The sequence below is a fragment of the Mirounga angustirostris genome, unplaced genomic scaffold (genome assembly GCF_029215605.1).
Source record: "Mirounga angustirostris isolate CCGP_5_RB_7025 unplaced genomic scaffold, mMirAng1.0.hap1 SCAF_4, whole genome shotgun sequence".
Classification (NCBI taxonomy): Eukaryota; Metazoa; Chordata; class Mammalia; order Carnivora; family Phocidae; genus Mirounga; species Mirounga angustirostris.
In genome coordinates this window covers 41980873-41998726 of record NW_026991712.1, presented here as the reverse complement: position 1 = coordinate 41998726, position 17854 = coordinate 41980873, and the positions used below count along the sequence as shown (strand labels likewise).

The following is a 17854-nucleotide window of genomic DNA, read 5'->3' as shown; positions in this document are numbered from 1 at the left end:
TTATGGCAAACCTAAGTGTATTTTGAATCCTTTCACTACAACTAAGCTCTTTATTTAGCTCTTTGGATCAGTTTTGCTAGGTGTAGTGCCCAAAGGTCTTAGACAACCATAGTTCCACTGTCTGTGGTATACAATGGCAGTATCATCTTGTTAACTAAAGGCAATAGGTTTGTCCTCCATGTAGAATGCCAAAATTTTTCTCTATTCCACAAAGAAGCCACTTAATAAACCGAAAAGATAACAGGTTGTGGAGTTGGCCAGATGGAGATAAATTCTAGTTCCACTACTTCCTAAAATGTAACTTTCTTGATCCTCAATTTCTTCTTCTTCTTCTTTTTTTTTGTTAAAGGATACAAAAAGGGATAATATTCCCTCAAAGGGTTATTATGAAGAATTAAGATTAATGCTGCCAAGAACTTAGTATAGCACACAGTGTGGGACACAAGGAAAACCATCATGAATGGGAGCTCTCTTATTGCTTTAATTACACAGTAGGCAATGAGTAAATATTATTGCCCCAATCCCTTCCACAGAGCATGTAACAGTATGCACTTAATTAAAGAAGACTAGAATTAAAAATCACCCATACAAAGGTTTTGCAGTTAATCTCAACTATTCTGGGCGCCTGGGTGGCTCAGTCGGTTAAGCGTCTGCCTTCGGCTCAGGTCATGATCCTGGAGTCCTGGGATCGAGTCCCGCATCGGGCTCCCTGCTCAGCGGGGAGTCTGCTTCTCCCTCTGACCCTCCTCCCTCTCATGCTCTCTGTCTTTCATTCTCTCGCGCGCAAATAAATAAATAAAATCTTAAAAAAAAAAAAATCTCAACTATTCTGACCATACCCTTTCTGAGTCTCCATTAACATTTGTAGAGTCACATGTGTTTTGTGGGGGTTTTTTTTAAATCTTATTCGGTTAAGTCATTTTCACTACCAACCAGACACTCCAACAATGCATAATTACTCAAAAACACTTTTTAGAATTCATCTTTAAGGAAGAGTTTTCAGAACATATTTCTCCTGTGTCCTATATCATAGATATTAGTGACTGAGTGAATGCTGATCTCTTGGGGAAAGGCCAGATGAGAAATACTAGGCCTGATGGTGGTTAATGGTTAAAGTAATCTAACTTAACTTAGATGCATTTTCCACATGCATTAAGAATTGTGGGTGTGTGTATTTTCCTCAATAGTGCCAAATCATTTTTATTACAAAAATTTTTTTCTGAGAAAGCCAAAAGTTGTTTCAAGCTACTACTGATGAATAAGGTGGCTAAAAATTATGCTGGGTGATTGTACTGGGAGAGTGGTATTCTGTTTACCGACCTCCTAAACTGATAGCATGTCCCGGTTAATGGGTCGCCGTCTCAGAGTTTGAAACACATTTTAAATAGCCAGTTGCGCCCACCAGCCTACAGGGTTAGCTCGCCGCTCTGATCCAGCCTTTCCCAGACCAGCCAGCTTCCCGCGACCTTGCTCACCTAGCAACCAGGCAGCTACTGCAGACACTTCCGGAACCCCAGGCGGAGTTGTCCAATCGGCTCTGCAGATTCGCCGCAGCGGCTGATGGGGCGCCAGAGACTGCGCGGCCGCCGGCGTCTGCACCATGGTGACGGGCGGCGGTGGGGCCAGGCTGGCCATGGCGGCTTGGTCTGTGTTATTCTCGGCGGCCGTGAATGTATTCCTCCTGTTGGTCCTCCCTCGAGTCTCACGCGCCCAGACCTTCTTTCCATTCCTGCAGCCAGAGTCGTGCGGCCCAAACCAGTACTTCGATATCTCCGCGCTGTCCTGTGTCCCGTGCGGAGCCAACCAGAGGCGGGATGCCCGAGGTGAGACCGTTCAGGGTGGGCCCTAGCCACAGTTCTAACGCTTCAGCCTTGTTGCTGCTCAGTCCCCGGGGTCTCTGAAACACCTTTTCGTCTGCGGGAAGAAATGCTTCAGGAACGTTAACCGCCAACGCCTGAGAAATGGGTTTCCTTGGAGGATTGCAGCTTGCACACAAATGAGGTTGGGGAACCCAGAGTAAGCTACCCCGTGAGCCAGCGCCAATAATGAATTTCGCCGCGCCAGTCCCCCCCCGCCCCCGCTTCTCATCAGAGGGGTCTTTCGGGAGGCACCTGGAAAGTCGCCTACCAAAGACAGAAAAGAAATAGAGAAGTAACGAAGTGTAGAGGAATAGGTCACAGGACGGGTTGGGGAGGGAATGCAAATGAACGCTTATAAACTTTGTTAGCTCTTTGTCTTGCTTTTCAAATCCCAGAAACCTAGAGCTAGAAGGGACTTAACCAGGATCAGGTCCAGTCTTCTCATTTCACAGATAAGGAAATGGAAGCCCAGTTGATTTGTAATATCTTCTTTGTCACCTAAATTGTGGATTGGAAGAACTGGTGTCTCTTTGCTCTCAGTTTCTACCTGTGTATTTCCACTATATCGTGTGCCCTTAATATAGATTTCCTTAGGACTTACCCCTTTTATTATTGACTATTACTAATTGCCCTTGAAGTCTCTTTACATTAAGCTTATTTCTTTTTTCTTGAAACTTCCAGCATTTGGCCCTAGTTCTCCTCACTGAAACTGCTCAGAACAAGACTTTTTCCATATTCTAAAGTGTAGGATGTTTTCAATCTTGATTTGGTCACCCATGATGTTAATTTTCTGCCATCTTCAAATTTGATATATCCTCATTTAAATCATTACATAAGACTGGTCAGTCTCCCCAGGTGAGGGAATATGAATGAGAAAACATTTAGTGTAGACTCTAAAAGTGTACATGAGAAAGACTCCTAAAGTGTAAGGTGTTAGCTTCATACTTATGAACCCAAATGTCATATGCATTCCACCATGTAGATTCCTATGGGATCTGTTTCCACTTGATGTCTCCTTAGAGAATGTTGTCCTTACCTATCCAACAAGTTGAATAATGGTTATCTTATAAAGTCTACTGTCTGTCCAGAGGAAAACGTGATTTATTTGAATCAAGGTAACTTTGCTAATAAGGTTTTGTTTTGGCAAAGTAAATTTGAAATCATTGAATATATGTGTTTGTTTGGATGAAATAGAACTAAAATTTCTCGTAGCAGTTAATAAATAGTTTGATTATTAAAATTAAAGTTCAGTACTTTAATAGTTCAGTTATGCTTGCAGTTAAAGTGGTAGTAAACACAATACCTACTGTGTACCATACATATTCTAAGACCTTTCCATATAGTAACTAATTTAATACTCATACCAGCCCTATGAGGTAAGTAGTGTTATTGTCCCCATTTTGCCGAAGTTGAACCCTAGGCACAGAGTTCAGTAACTTGCTCAAGGTCACACAGCTAAATAGCAAAATTAAGATTAGAACCCACATAGTATGTTTCTGGATTTGCTTTTAACAGCTATACTGCTTTTCAAGACCTTAAGAATATTGAAAGTTTCCCTATCTTGGAATTTTATTTTTATTTACCAAGGTCAAAATTGGCTCTTTTCTTTTTAGGAACTTCATGTATGTGTCTACCAGGATTTCAGATGATCTCTAATAATGGAGGACCCGATTTTATTTGTAAAAAGTGCCCAGAAAACATGGTATCAAGTATTTACTTTAAAATAATTTTACTGTAAAAGGTAGTAAATTGAATGTCTTTTATTTTAAATATTTTATTTATTCATTTTAGAGAGAGCGTGAGTCGGGGGATGGGCAGAGGAAGAGGGAGAGAGAATCCTTGAGCAGACTCCCTGCTAAGTGTGGGGCCCCATGCAGGGCTCCATCCCAGGACCCTGAATCATGACCTGTGCTGAAATCAAGAGCCAGCCGCTTAACCAACTGAGCCACCCAGGCGCCCCTTAAATGTCTTTATTTTTTAAACTATGTTTTAATGCTGTACTCGAATATGTTCCCAAACTTTAAAATTATTAAATTAATTTTGTTTTTACTAGAGTAAATTTTGGGCGATCAGTGAAATTTTATGCAAACTTGAAAAAAACAAATGTATTGCTTTAGTTTTTAAACTCTGAAATTTAAAAGAACCTGTGAAATTTGTGTCTTTATATTTTCTCATAGAATAACTCTGTTTTTTTTTAAAAAATATATGAATGATACATATAAAGAGCAAGTTGGGATGTGTGTGTATTTTGACTGGTACAGATTGAGTTCTGTGTCTTGGACCTGTTGTGTCAACAGTCTTATAACAATTCACGTTCATAATGATACCTAAGGTGTGATTAGTTCATGAAATGCCAGTTGCATCATTAAATAGGTTAAATAATATCTGTTGCTGTTTTGTTAGTCATTATATCATAGTTTTTGGAAAATTAGTAAATTAGTTACTATATATAATGATTCCTAATTAATTGAAATACATTTTCCAATCATTTTCAATAATTAGGAGTCTTTGGGGCACCTGGGTGGCTCAGTCGGTTAAGGTCTGCCTTCGGCTCAGGTCATGATACCGGGGTCCTGGAGTCTGCGGGAAGCCTGCTTCTCCCTCTGTCTGCCTCTCCCCCTGCTTGTGCTTGCTCTCTTGCTCTGTGTCAAATAAATACAATCTTTAAAAAAAAAATAATTAGGAGTCTTTGTGAGGCAGTTCTTTTATAGTAATGTTTCTTCTCATCTGGATAAAAAAATTGAATCTGGAAATTTAATAGTTTAAATTACTATTAAATAATTACTATTAAGTTAATAGTTTAATTTACCAGTTGTCCTAATTTATGGCTAATTTGATTTAACTTATAAGTTTGATTATCACTTTAATACTTATTTTATATTTTTGGAAATAGTGACCATTGCTGAATTAGCAATGATAAAAAGCTGCTAATATGAAATGGCTGTAAAGCAAATTTATTTTTCAGTGAAATTACAAAATAATCATAATTTTTAAATAGTCCTCTATAATGTACTGCCAAACATAGGAGCATTTCTTGGTATATCCAGTCTTTTCAACCAAAATTAACAATGATTTCTTATTGTTTTGTTATTATTATTTGCTCTCTGTTCATTTTGGTTGCATGCATATTTGTTTTTGCCCCAGGTTTAGGAAAAACCGTATAATAAAATAAGCCCAATTTTGAATGATGTCATATTTTATCAAAAACCTTTATTAATACAAACAATGGAAAGAAAGAAGTATCTTTATAATTTAACTTTAACAACTTTATTTACATATTATTCATATACCATGAAATTCACCCATTTTGAATCATAGCTTGATTTTTAAAAGCTAATGTATTTGAATTATAAAAATTAGAATATGTTAGAACAGGTAAAACCAAACTATTAATTGGCTATCTGTTGATTAAATACTGTTGAATTTTGTTGTGTTTTATCTTTGTAAATGGAAAAACAATGTCAGTATTACTTTGAAAGTAAGGACTCATTTGAACTGAAAATCATGAAGAACTGTTGCCCAGAGTTAACAGTTAACAGTAGTCAGTACATAGTGATAATGTGTAACTTAATTTTGGAATGTAAGCACTGTTTGGCTACCTAGGAAATTTTTATGTGTCGCATATGTGCATGATGTATTTGAATATAGACTACAAATTATATACTATTGTGGCTTTTTGGATTTATATCACCAATTAAGAAGGAGAAATTTTATTTTGTTTTATTTTAATTTAGAAAGGTGTTACTGAAGATGGCTGGAATTGCATTTCTTGCCCTGGTGGTTTAACTGCAGAAGGAAAATGCCACTGTCCCACTGGCCATATTTTAGGTAAGAAGTAAATTCTTCATGAAAAAGTAGTAATGAATCTTCACTTAATGCTGTTTTTGATAAGGACATTAATTGAAATAGCTAGGTGAACAGTATTATTTTTTTGTCCAAAATTTAATGATGTTTAAGACAATAGCAGGCAATGGGAAGAGAATAAAAAGCCCTACCTAATAAAAAAAAAAAATTTCTCGGGACGCCTGTGTGGCTCAGTCAGTTAAGTGTCCGCTTTTGGCTCAGGTCATGTTCGCTGGGGTCCAGGGATCAAGTCCCACATCAGGCTCCTTGCTCAGTAGGGACCTGCTTCTCCCTCTGCCTACCGCTCCCCCTGCTTGTGCTCTCTCTGACAAATAAATAAAATCATTAAAAAAATTTAAAAAATTAAAAAAATTCTTTATAATGTATGATTAGATTGATACTTCCTTAAAATAACATAAAGTATATATGTTTCAACTCAAAAGCCAAAATGATGCTTAATAGAGAGAAATGATAAGCATTTCTATTAATGTCAGGACCCAGATAAAGATGTAAATTGTGCACTTAGGTAAGTGAAAGAAATAGGTGGTAGAGTAATTAAAAAGGAGGTAGAAATCCTTAAAAATTAATTTTTAATGATTTGATTATATGTTTAGAAAACCCAGGGGAATTACTAAAAATTATAAACAATAAAGGTTTTGGATATAAAATTATTTTCCAAAAATTAGTAGCCTTCTATCTAAACAAGAGTTCTTTAGAATGAATGAAGAAAAGATCTCATCTACAGTAGCAACAAAAAGAAAAAAATGCCGAGGCATAAACTTGAGAAGAAATGTATAAGATAAATCAATTGAAGAAACCTTAGATGCTCCTGCAGGATACAAAAGTAGGCTTTAATAAGTGAAATACATACCATGTTCTTGGAGGGGAAAAATTAAATATTATAAAGATGTCCGCTCTCCCAATACCAGTCTATACATTTAATGTAACCCTAATAAATTCTACTAGGATACTGTTTGTCTATTTTAGAAACTACACAACTAATTCTAAAGTTTATCTGAAAAAAATGTGAAAAACCAAGAAAATTATGAAAAAGGAGAGAGGAAACAACCCTATAAGGTATTATGCACATTTTATAGCCTCTGTAATAACATGTATGGCTGGCATATAGATTACACATACTGATGGATGGAACTTAAAGTAGAGAATCAAAATAGATCCAATCAATTGGAATGTGATATGTGATAAAAGTGGCATTTCATGTCAGTGGAGAAAAGACTGATTAGTAGATGGTGTTGGGGAAATTTGGAAAATACTAAGTTGGGTTTCTAACGTATTTCTTAAAGAAAAATAAATTTCAGGTCAATCAAATAAATACTAAATATGATTCTATAAAAGACCATAAAAAAAATAGGAAAAAATTTTTTAGTCTTGGGATAGAATAGGCGTAAGTGTGAGGAGAAACCCAGAACCTACAGAAGGAAACATTGGTAAAACTGATTAAATACAAATTCTAAAATATCACGTAAAAAAATCATAAACAATACTAGGAAAAAAACCTACAAGCTAGAGAAAAATTTATAATGCATACAATCAACAGAGGTCTAAGTTCTGCAATATATATAAAACTTCTATAAATAAATAAGAGCAAGAGGAAAAGCTGAATTTAAAAAATGGCCAAAAATCATGAATAAACTTCACAAAGAAAAAAAATGTTAAACATGAGAAACAAGTTCAACCTTACTCAGTGTAAGAATAATATTAATTAAAATTTTATTTTAATTTTTTTATTTTTATTTTTTAAAGATTTTATTTACTTGACAGAGAGAGAGACAGTGAGAGCAGGAACACAAGCAGGGGGAGTGGGAGAGGGAGAAGCAGGCTTCCTGGCAAGCAGGGAGCCTGATGCGGGACTCAATCCTAGGACCCTGGGATCATGACCTGAGCCGAAGGCAGACGGCTTAATGACTGAGCCACCCAGGTGCCCCTAAAATTTTATTTTTAAAATAAATTTTATTTTTAAACCTACCAGATTTTATTATCAACCTTTTTTTTTTTTTTTTTTTTTTTTTTTTTACGATTTTACTTATTTATTTGACACAGAGAGAAAGTACAAGAGAGCACAAGTAGGGGAAGCGGCAGAGGGAGAGGGAGAAGCAGCTTCCCTGCTGATCAGGGAGCCTGACTCAGGGCTCGATCCCAGGACCCTGGGATCATGACCTGAGCTGAAGGCAGAAGCTTAACCGACTGAGCCACCCAGGCACCCCTATTATCAACCTTTTGAACTTTGATAATGTGTTTGCAAGGATAGGAAAGTAGTTATTCATATATTATTGGGGAATTATAAATTGGTGCAGTCTCTATGGAGAGCAACTTGACAGTATTTATCAAATGCAGATCATCACCCAGGTAGCCCTTATCTAGGAATTTCCTGTTCTAGTGCAGGGAAATATATGTCTCAAGAAGTATATGCATGGCTTCTTATTGCAACATTAGTCCTAAGACAAAATATCGTACACAATGTCAAAGTCTTTTAAGAGGTATTAGTCAAATAAACTGTTGTACATCCATGCAAGGGTGTAGGATGCAGAAAAATATCGATTATTATATAGAGAAATAATGTAGTTCTCTAAGTATTGCTATAGAAACAAATCCAAGATACATTAAATAAAAAAACTAGCTATAGAAAAGTTTATATTTATTCACCCACACATATTTATTTGAGTACCTGCTGTTTATTGGTACTATTTTCTGTATTTGGTGAACTACCATTTATGCTTTCTAAAAACTCTAAATTCATATGTGCTTATGCACAGCCTATTTCTGGAAGAATTTACAAGAAACTAACAGTGTCACCTCCAGGGTGGAGAACTGGGTATCTGGGGTAAAAAAGTGGGAAAGAGACTTCATTTTCACTTTAAATTCTTCTGTGCCTTTTATTTTTATATTCTATTTATATATTATTTATTCAAAAATTAATTTTTAAAAGAAATAAAAATCCCTGCCATCAATTTATTTAAAATCTAGTTAGAAGGCAGGATATGCATATGGAAGAGTGATTTGCAGAGCAAGATAGCAACAAAATATTTTCATAGGGGCACATATATTAAATCATGAAATGAGCATTCTAGACAATAAATGTAAGGAAGAACTCACTTCAGCCAGGGTTGTTTGGGAAAGTTGGCATGAAGAGGCAGTGTAATAGTGGGACCTTGAAGGATTAATGGGATTTCAAAAGGTAACAAGAAAGAGAACATTCCAGGCAGAAGGAAGAGTGTGAGCAAGAGTATTGTTATAAACATATTGTTATAAATATAAACATATTGTTACAAATATAAACATCTAGATTGAATATAAAGGGATTATGGGAATAACAGTTTGCTGAGTTGTTGTTTTTTTTAAGATTTTATTTATTTACTTGACAGAGAGACAGTGAGAGAGGAAACACAAGCAGGGCGAGTGGGAGAGGGAGGAGCAGGCTCCCCGCCGAGTAGGGAGCCTGATGCGGGGCTCCTGGGACCATGACCTGAGCCTGAAGGCAGACACTTAACGACTGAGCCACCCAGGTGCCCCCAGTTTGCTGAGTTTAAAGGTGCATTGGTCCAGATTGTGGAAGGCCTTGAATGATAGGGTGTTCCGTAGGCATAGGGGTTTTGTTGAGCTCCTGCTGTGTGCTGGCCATTGTCCAGGGGCATGAAGGGTAAAGGAGTGAAAAGAAGACAGTGAACAGGAATGCAGCCCCTGCCCTCATGAAGTTGACATTTAGAGTGGGGACCAGAAATAGAGCTGTGAGGAGGCTGTGGTGGTACTGTAGACAGGCAGCGACAAGGACCTAAACCAGAGTTAGAACACATTATACTCAAAGGAGTAGATGCCAGAAATGTTAAAAGGATGATAATAAACTTAGGTGAATGAAGGAATATGGGGATGAGGAAAAAGGAAGTCAAAAATGCCTTTGGGATTTCTAAGTGGGGATGAAGGCGATGATGTTCATAGATTCAAATGCTGTGGGAAAGTCAGTATGGACTGAGTTCTGAAATGACTTTTGACAGTCAGAGGTCACTGGTGCAGAAGTTGCAGTTTTAATGAGTTGCTGAGGATGGAGGCTAGATGCCAGGGGGACCAGACAGTGGCTCTGACACCTAGTGACCCCTTATAGTTGGGTGACTGCTGTGAAAACAGTATTTCACTATTTTAGAGGCTATATTACATACTTAAAATTTTCCATGGTGTGAGCTCCTCAGAGCCATCTTGAACTTTGCTGTCCATTTGTTCTGTGGATTGCAAGAGGGGCTGAGGGGAGTGGAAGAATAGACAGAGGGTACTTCTTACTTCTTATACTTCTTTCGACTCTTCCCATTTCTGACATAAGAAGAAAATGCTCAGATATTCAGGTAAATAATTTTTTAAAAATAATTAATGCTATAAGTACATATCATTAAAAATATCAAATCATGAGGCTATAAAATGAGAAATGAAAGTCCACACTTCCCACCTTTTCCATTTCCCAGAAGTTACCCTAAGGTAATTAATTATTTTTTCTCTATCCTTTCCAAGGTTTTTAATGTGTTTATTTGCAGTGTATTTTGGAGAGAGTACCATAAGAACACATGTAGATTTACTGCTTAAAAAGGCGTAGATTTTTCAACTTCAAAATTTTACTTTTTAAAATGAAAGTAGTGTGTGTATATGGCTAGAAATTTAGATAGTATAGAAAAATATAAAAACTAAGTGCTTTCCCTTCTGTGTTCACTCTCATTCCTAGTCCTCTAAGGTAGTCATTATTTTCTTTTGTGTTTTTCCAAGAATACTTTTAGAACTTATATGTCTCTATACATTCTTGAAAATATTTGTATGTTGTCATATTTATTTATTCATAAATATTTGTTGACAAAATTAAAATAAATGTTAAAATAAAATTTTAAAACTTCACTTAACAGATGGACAGTGAAGCTAAAAGGCAGTAGCTAGCCCCAATTCAGTAGCAGCAGATTGTCGTCATTATGTAAGAACATGGGTTCCATGAAATCAGACTTTCCTGTTTTTTAAAAGATGCTAAAAATACACAATTTTTATGTGAAACCTTCCAATTTTAAGTTTTTCAAATAAAAAAATGTTTATTTAGAGCACTACCTGCCAGGTGCTAGGATACAGCAGTGAATCAAACTTAGGTTCTAGTGGCAAGAGGAAGACAATAAGCAAATGAATAGTATATGCCAGGTGGTGGTAAGTGCTATGAAGACAAATAAGGCAGGGCAAGGAAGAGAGAGCAAGTGTTATTTTACATGGATGATCATGGAAGACCTCTTTGGAAAGGTGACATCTGAGCAAAGATTTGAAGGAAGTGAGGGACAAAGCCATGTAGATGACTAGGGGACTCATGCTAGGCAGAGGGAATAGCAAGTAAGAAATATCCTGAGATGGGAAAGAATCGGGCATGTTCAAGGAGCAGCAAATACACTAATGTGGCTGAAGCAAGCAAGGGTCTGGAAAGAAGCAGATGGGTCTGGAAAGTTGGGGAGATTGTGTGCAGATCATGTAAGGCCTTTTAGGCTGTAATGGTGACCTTAGAAATGACCCCAAATGAAATGGAAGGCCATTGGAAGGTTTTCAGGGGATTGAAATGATCACACTTGGTTTTGAAAAGTCTCACTCTAGCTTCTGCCTGGAGAATAGAACCAGGGTTCCAATTAGGAAGCTGTCGTTAAAAGTCCAGGTGATAGATGATGGCCATTGGCCTGGGGTAGAGTTGTGAAGGTAGAGAGAATAATTCAGTTTCTGGATGTATTTTGAAAAAAGAGCTAACAAGGTTTGCAGATTTATTTTTTAATTTTAATTTTATTGTTTTTAATGTGCAGTGTGAAAAGAAATGAGGAGGCTCTAAGGACTGGGGCCTGAGTAAATGGTCCAATGGAGTTTCCATTTACTGAGATGGGGATGACTGTAGGAGAAACAAGTCATTCACCCTTACTTTGGTTAAAATCCTTTTTACCACCTTGTAAAAACTTAAAACGTTATGGGTAAAACATTATTGATAACATTATGATTGGGACTAATGGTCCTTTACCCATTTTCCCAGTGCTGGTTCTCTGTTAATTCTCTTAGCCCCAAAGTAATTGTTATCATTTTGATGTGTATGCACATACATGTTTGCATGTCTGTTTCCTTCTAGAACCTTTTTTTTCCTGTTTTTTAAAATATACATTATAGCCACAGGAAATATAACTGGTATTTTTATATAAATATATATATATAAATATTTCATACCAAAAATATTGTTCTACAGCATACTTTTTTCAATTACCAGTATGATCTATTAGATTACCTCATTTTTTTTAATCTACTCCATAGTATTTCATGGGTTGAATATACCATCATTTTGCTATTATAAATATTTAGATTTTCTAACAAGTAATGCTTCAGTAAATATCCTTATACACATGTACAAGTGTTTCTGTAGGTTAGGTATCTAAAAATGAAATTGTAGTGTTGAAGGGTATGTGAATTTAAAATTTTAGTAGGTGCTACCAAAAACCCTGTAAGTTGTAGAAACATGTCAGCTGTCTATGAAATTGTTTCTGCATACCCACTATAACAGGAACATACAGGTAAGAAGTAAAAAAACAAAAACAACAACTTGAAAAAATACTAATTTATTATTATGATTTGGAAAATTAGTTTTGTATTTTTTTATGTGGGAGTGAGGAAGTCTTCACTTTTCTATACTTTGTTTTGGTGGTGTTTGACATGCCTCTTCTGCAAATCAGGTATTTTGAGAATTATTAGAATAATAACTATGAGTGGGCTTTACAAAATATACAGAAGCTTATATGCTGACTTTGAGTTACAATTTTGTTTCTGAATCGTTTAGTGGAAAGAGCTGTTAATGGAACATTGTTGTCTCAAGCAACTTGTAAGCTCTGTGATGAAAATGAAAACTCTTTTACGGTAGCAAATGCTTTAGGAAACAGGTAAGCCATGTGCTGGGTGGTGACTTTTTAAATATCATCTTACATTTATATGGAATCTGTACCTTTTTTAAAATACTTGCTATGATACCACTTTTCGTCACAGTAACCCAAAGGATAGAAGTAGACATTAACATAAAGAAGCTGAAGCCCAGAGAATGAGACTGATTAGAGGTCAAAGTTTGTCTCAGTCTCTTATCAGTTGTTTGACCTTGACAAGCTTAGTAAGTCAGTCTTCTTGTCTTTAGAATGGAGATATACCACCCACTTCATAGGCTTTTTTCACAGCTCAGAAATGGATATGCGAATTCTTAGCATAGTGCTTTAGAGTAAATGCTCAGTAAAAGGTAGCTGTTTTTGTTTGTTATTATGTAATTTGTACATAATCTATAATATATATAGCATATAAATATTAACTTCTATTCACAGCATACTTACTGTGTGCCAGGAACTCTGCTTTATAATAAAGTTATATAAAAAACATATTAATAAGTAAATGATAATTATAGTAACCCAAGAACCCTGATGTATAGCCCTATTCTCTGTCACTTCCTGTTTTCCCTTCATGTGTGCATATGCACAGCACATACGCGCGCGCGCGCGCACACACACACACACACACACACACACACACCCCTGCCTCTCTCTAATTCAAACGAAGTATCCCTATTTCAACTTCTTCACATTTTTTTTTTTGAGGGCTACATGATGACTTCCCTCTAAGCAGAGTTGTCTCTTCAGTTCCCAAGTTTAAAATAGAAAATACTTGAGTAGCTTCTCCTGGGGATACTTAGTATTGGATCACTATTTCTCTTAGGCTGATGTGGGTTGTAGTGTCCAAATATTGACTACTGGGCTGAGCCCCAAGCCTTCCCTTCCAGTACTGCCTCGAGCCTAGTTCTGTGCCATGCCCCATCCCCTCCTACCTGCTCTGTCTTACAAGTAATGAATACAACAAACCCTTCAGTGTTCCCACTACTCTGGTGGATGCTCTTCCTTTCTGTATATCATACATTAATGAAAACTGTGTTTTCCTAAAATAAATAAGGATAATGAATAGACTTTAAAAGTGTTTGTTGTAGGTTTGATGAAGGGGTAGATACACATATCTTTTTCAGCATATGTTTCCTTTTTGCTTTGTGACAGCAAAATAAGGAAAGTAGATTTAATATAACTACATATGAAAACAGATTGGGTTTCATTTATATGAGGTTTTTGGGCTCTTAATTGAGTGACTTAACAATCTCTGCTATTCAGTATTATTTATGCTACACCCTCCATGTAGTTTCAAAAGAATGCTCTCCTATTATTGGTTAATTTTATTTATTTATTTATACCTTGCTTTGTAATAGGAGTGGTATAAAACTAATCAAATCAGTGTTAATATTTTTAATTTGTTTACCTTACTACAAGTAATTACTTAGCTGAATGAATCTATTCTAATTCAGCATTTAGGAAGACAAATGTTTGATGAAATTAGGTCTAGCATAATTCATTGACATTTAAAAATTTTTTTGTGATGTTGACAGATGTAACCGATGTGAACCAACATTCATCGATACCAGCAGGTCCTGTACATGTTCAGCACCAAACATTTTAGTAAGGCTAATCGAATTAATAAAGTATATATTTTAAAATTAAGTTGCTTATACCTTTCCATAAACTGTTTATATTTTATTTTTTTTATTTATGAAGACAGGGGGATTATGTTTCAGCAGCACAGGGAATTTTCCTTCACGTGTAATTTCATCTGCCCGTTATGGCGATCTTGTGAGTATGTTTCAGTTTTTTTGTTCCATTCTTGTTGCATTACTTCCTTTGCTCATTAGTCTGGGACTAAAATGAGAAAGTTCTGTGTAAGTCATTTTAAAACAGAAATTATCAATCTGAGAAACCTTAACTCAGCATTATTATTTATAAGTAGAGTTACTCTCTTCTCTACCTTGGCTCATCCTTTTTCAATGATCTCCGAATGTTTAAGCTGAAAAGTTCTTTTATAGATCCTATAAAGAAGCAGCATAATGTGTTAAGAGTCCCAGAGACTCTTGACTTGAACCCTGGATTTGCCCGTCATTAATTATATATCCTTGGACTTATTTACTATTTCTAAACTTCAGTTTTATTGTCTATACATTGGGCATAGTAATAATACTTACCTCATAGTGCCTGTACATGGTAATCACTGGAGAAACAAGGGTTATTTGTATCTGGCCAGGTTCCTTATTTTGTAGTTGAGAGCATGGAGGCCTAGGGTTAGAGCCTTTGTAACAGATGCTGGTCTGACAATGTCTGCTATGTAAAATGGGAAGAAAGTGGATGAATTGGAACTGAAGAGATCATGAGTCCAAGGGAATAGGAGTTAGATGACTAACTAGAAGTTGGTTAATGAGCATTGAAAATACCCAGTATGCCAGCAGAGCTTGGGGTGGACAGGCTAGGATCTGGTTGCTCATTATCATCCTTAGATCAGTGGGAGTGATTAGGAGGAATTGGAGGACAACCATTATTCTTGACGAATAAAGCAAAAATTCCTCTTCTCCAGTATTGTCTTACTGGTGTGATAGGCAAGTACCAAATATTTGCAAAACAACAAAATAAATACTAAGATAGGGGTATAGATAACGGAGCTCTGAGATCACCCCAAAATTAGCTCCTTAGCAATAAGATGGATGTCTTCTGGAGTGTTCTTCCCCAGTCTCAGGTTATAATGACCTCCTGTATATCATTGTCAAACTTGCAGGCCTTTATTTTTATTTTTTCTTCTTTTTTCCTTTTTAAAATAATTCTGCCAAAAGTACCAATAAATTTTTTTTTTTCCTCTTTGGTGTCAGATCAGTCATATAGAGCTCCCGTCTCTTTCAATCTCTGATCTGGAACAGGTCCTTAGTCTTTTCCTGCCTTTCATGAACTCAACAGCTTTGAAGGTTATAGGCCTTACAGTCTATAGGATGACCCTTGACTGGGTCCATCCAGTTTTTCCTCATAATCAGGACATGCTTGGCAGGAAACCACAAAAAAGATGTCTTGCTTTTCTCAGTGTGTTGTACCATAACAGAAGGCATGCAACATTCATATGTCCTATCACTGGTGATGTTAACTTTGATCACCTGCTATGAAGTCACCATGTATGCTATAAGGGTACCATTTTTCCCTTTGGAATTGATTAGTATTTTGTGAGGAGAATTTTAGATTATGCTTCATCTTCACCAAACATTAACAATAAGTAACAATAAGCTTTAGTCTCCATTGGTGATGCTTGCCTTTATCAACCACTACTATGAGGTTGCCAAATGTTTACATTGTTCTTTCTCCATTTATTAATTAACCTTCTACTGTAAGGAAGAATTTCCCAATCTTCCCATTTATGTATTTATTTGTTTATTAATGTCCGTATAGATTAGTAGGTTCCTATTTTATTCAGTTGGTTATAATCCAATACATGCATTATTTGTTTTGCTTTTCAAATTGTCCTAGATTTAGCCTTTGAAGCCCCTTCAAGTTGGCTCCTATACCTTTTTGATATGTCTCCATCATTTGTTGAGGATTTCTTTCCTTTCTGGCACAAGGAGATTTCCAGGTTCATCTTGTACTTTTCCTACCTCATTCCTGGAATCAGCCATTTCTCTAAGAATTTGTGGAGGATAATATTTAGAAACCAAGATTACAACACTTAGTATACCCTTTTAGGAGACGTAGCTAGAATATATATACACACACACACTTACATACATATACATATCTATAACTATTTCATTATTTTGTATATATATATATATTGAAGTAAATGAGTTCATACTAATGCTTTCAATTCTAAAGCAGTTCCTCAGTGTTCCTTCTAACCTTTCCTTTTGACAGATTTTCAGTACCTTCTCCTGTAGTGAGATATCTGGGTCTCATCCTCACTTAACTCGTTAGCTCTGTGTAACAGTCTTTGAACCATGCTGCTCTCTTCCATACCACCTCCACATCCTCCCTTCTTCACACCACTGTGCAGTAGATCCGAATGTTTGCAGACTTCTCTGCAGACTTCTGTTAAGAAAAGGTGGGCAGAGAAAGGCAATTCTGTTCTTAATCTGATTCAATTAATGCATTTCATTTAAACATATCGGTCTTGGACACTGATGCTTTCCTAAGGACAAGTTTAGAAACCTTGATTTTAAGTCATTTTATAACGAGTGTTGAGACAGGTTCTGTGTAGTCGTGTGAGACATGAAAATAAATGTAGTTAAGATTGTGTGACTATCTTGGCCCAGTCCTCTGTCTGGCAGGTATAAGAACTCAGTTTTAGCAATGTACCTGGAGGTCAGTCAGGGCCTAACGGACCAGTTCAAAATAATTAAACCCGCAAGAGACTAGATGGATTGATAAACCAGAATGCATGTTTATTAGTTTATGTTGATACTGTAATTGGCAGCTAAACTAAACTACTTGTATTAACTTGAAAATTTACACTTTTCCTAATTGGAAAACATGACATATCAAATGTTTTCTTGAACAATACAGAATTGGAACATAATTAGTTTTGTATAATTTTATGACAGGCATTTATACTTGCCAATCAGTAAAGAATTTCTGTATACATGAGTCAGCGTCTTCCCATTAACTTTCCCCAAAGATAGTAATAGTGATCTAGCATCTTGGTTTTATGTTTTTCTCAACTTTTATTTTCAAAATTAGGAGCACCTGGGTGGCTCAGTCGGTTAAGCATCTGCCTTCGGCTCAGGTCATGATCCCAGAGTCCTGGGATCGAGCCCCACATCAGGCTCCCTGCTCAGCGGGGAGCCTGCTTCTCCTTTCCCTCTGCCTGCTGCTCCCCCTGCTTGTGCTCTCTGTCTCTGTGTCAAATAAATAAAATCTTTTTTTTTTTTTTAAAGATTTTATTTATTTATCTGACAGAGAGAGACACAGCGAGAGAGGGAACACAAGCAGGGGGAGTGGGAGAGGGAGAAGCAGGCTCCCCACAGAGCAGGGAGCCCGATGTGGGACTTGATCCCAGGACCCTGGGATCATGACCTGAGCCGAAGGCAGTCGCTTAACCAACTGAGCCACCCAGGCGCCCCTAAAATCTTAAAAAAAAAAGAAAATTTCAAAATTATAGAAAAGTTAAAAATAGAGACCATGACTGTATATATATCTTTCATCTAGGTTAACCAATCATTAATGTTTTGCTGCATTTGCTTTATCTTTCCATGTGCATGTAAAATGCATACACACACACGTGTGCAC

The 17854-nt window shown here is 36.4% G+C and overlaps 1 protein-coding gene and 1 long non-coding RNA gene across 4 annotated transcripts in view; one reads left to right on the top strand and one right to left on the bottom strand.

The window, feature by feature from the left end:
* Positions 1–1552: 1552 nt before the first annotated feature.
* The window catches only part of TMEM67 (transmembrane protein 67), a 52175-nt gene continuing 35873 nt past the window's right edge, over positions 1553–17854 (top strand). For 2 of the 3 annotated variants that reach the window (XM_064588129.1, XM_064588128.1), the window contains exons 1-6: positions 1553–1823; positions 3473–3561; positions 5594–5687; positions 12532–12631; positions 14158–14227; positions 14324–14398. In XM_064588129.1, coding sequence (XP_064444199.1) covers positions 1601–1823; positions 3473–3561; positions 5594–5687; positions 12532–12631; positions 14158–14227; positions 14324–14398 — 651 coding nt within the window. In that variant the 5' untranslated portion in view covers positions 1553–1600. The remainder of the gene's footprint in view (positions 1824–3472; positions 3562–5593; positions 5688–12531; positions 12632–14157; positions 14228–14323; positions 14399–17854) is intronic. The other variant, XM_064588127.1, reaches the window with a different exon arrangement.
* The window catches only part of LOC123858893 (uncharacterized), a 54473-nt gene continuing 50868 nt past the window's right edge, over positions 14250–17854 (bottom strand). Inside the window, exons 2-3 of the long non-coding RNA XR_010410586.1 lie at positions 16495–16657; positions 14250–14464 (exon numbers count right to left, since the gene is read on the bottom strand). This is a non-coding gene — a long non-coding RNA (uncharacterized LOC123858893). The remainder of the gene's footprint in view (positions 14465–16494; positions 16658–17854) is intronic.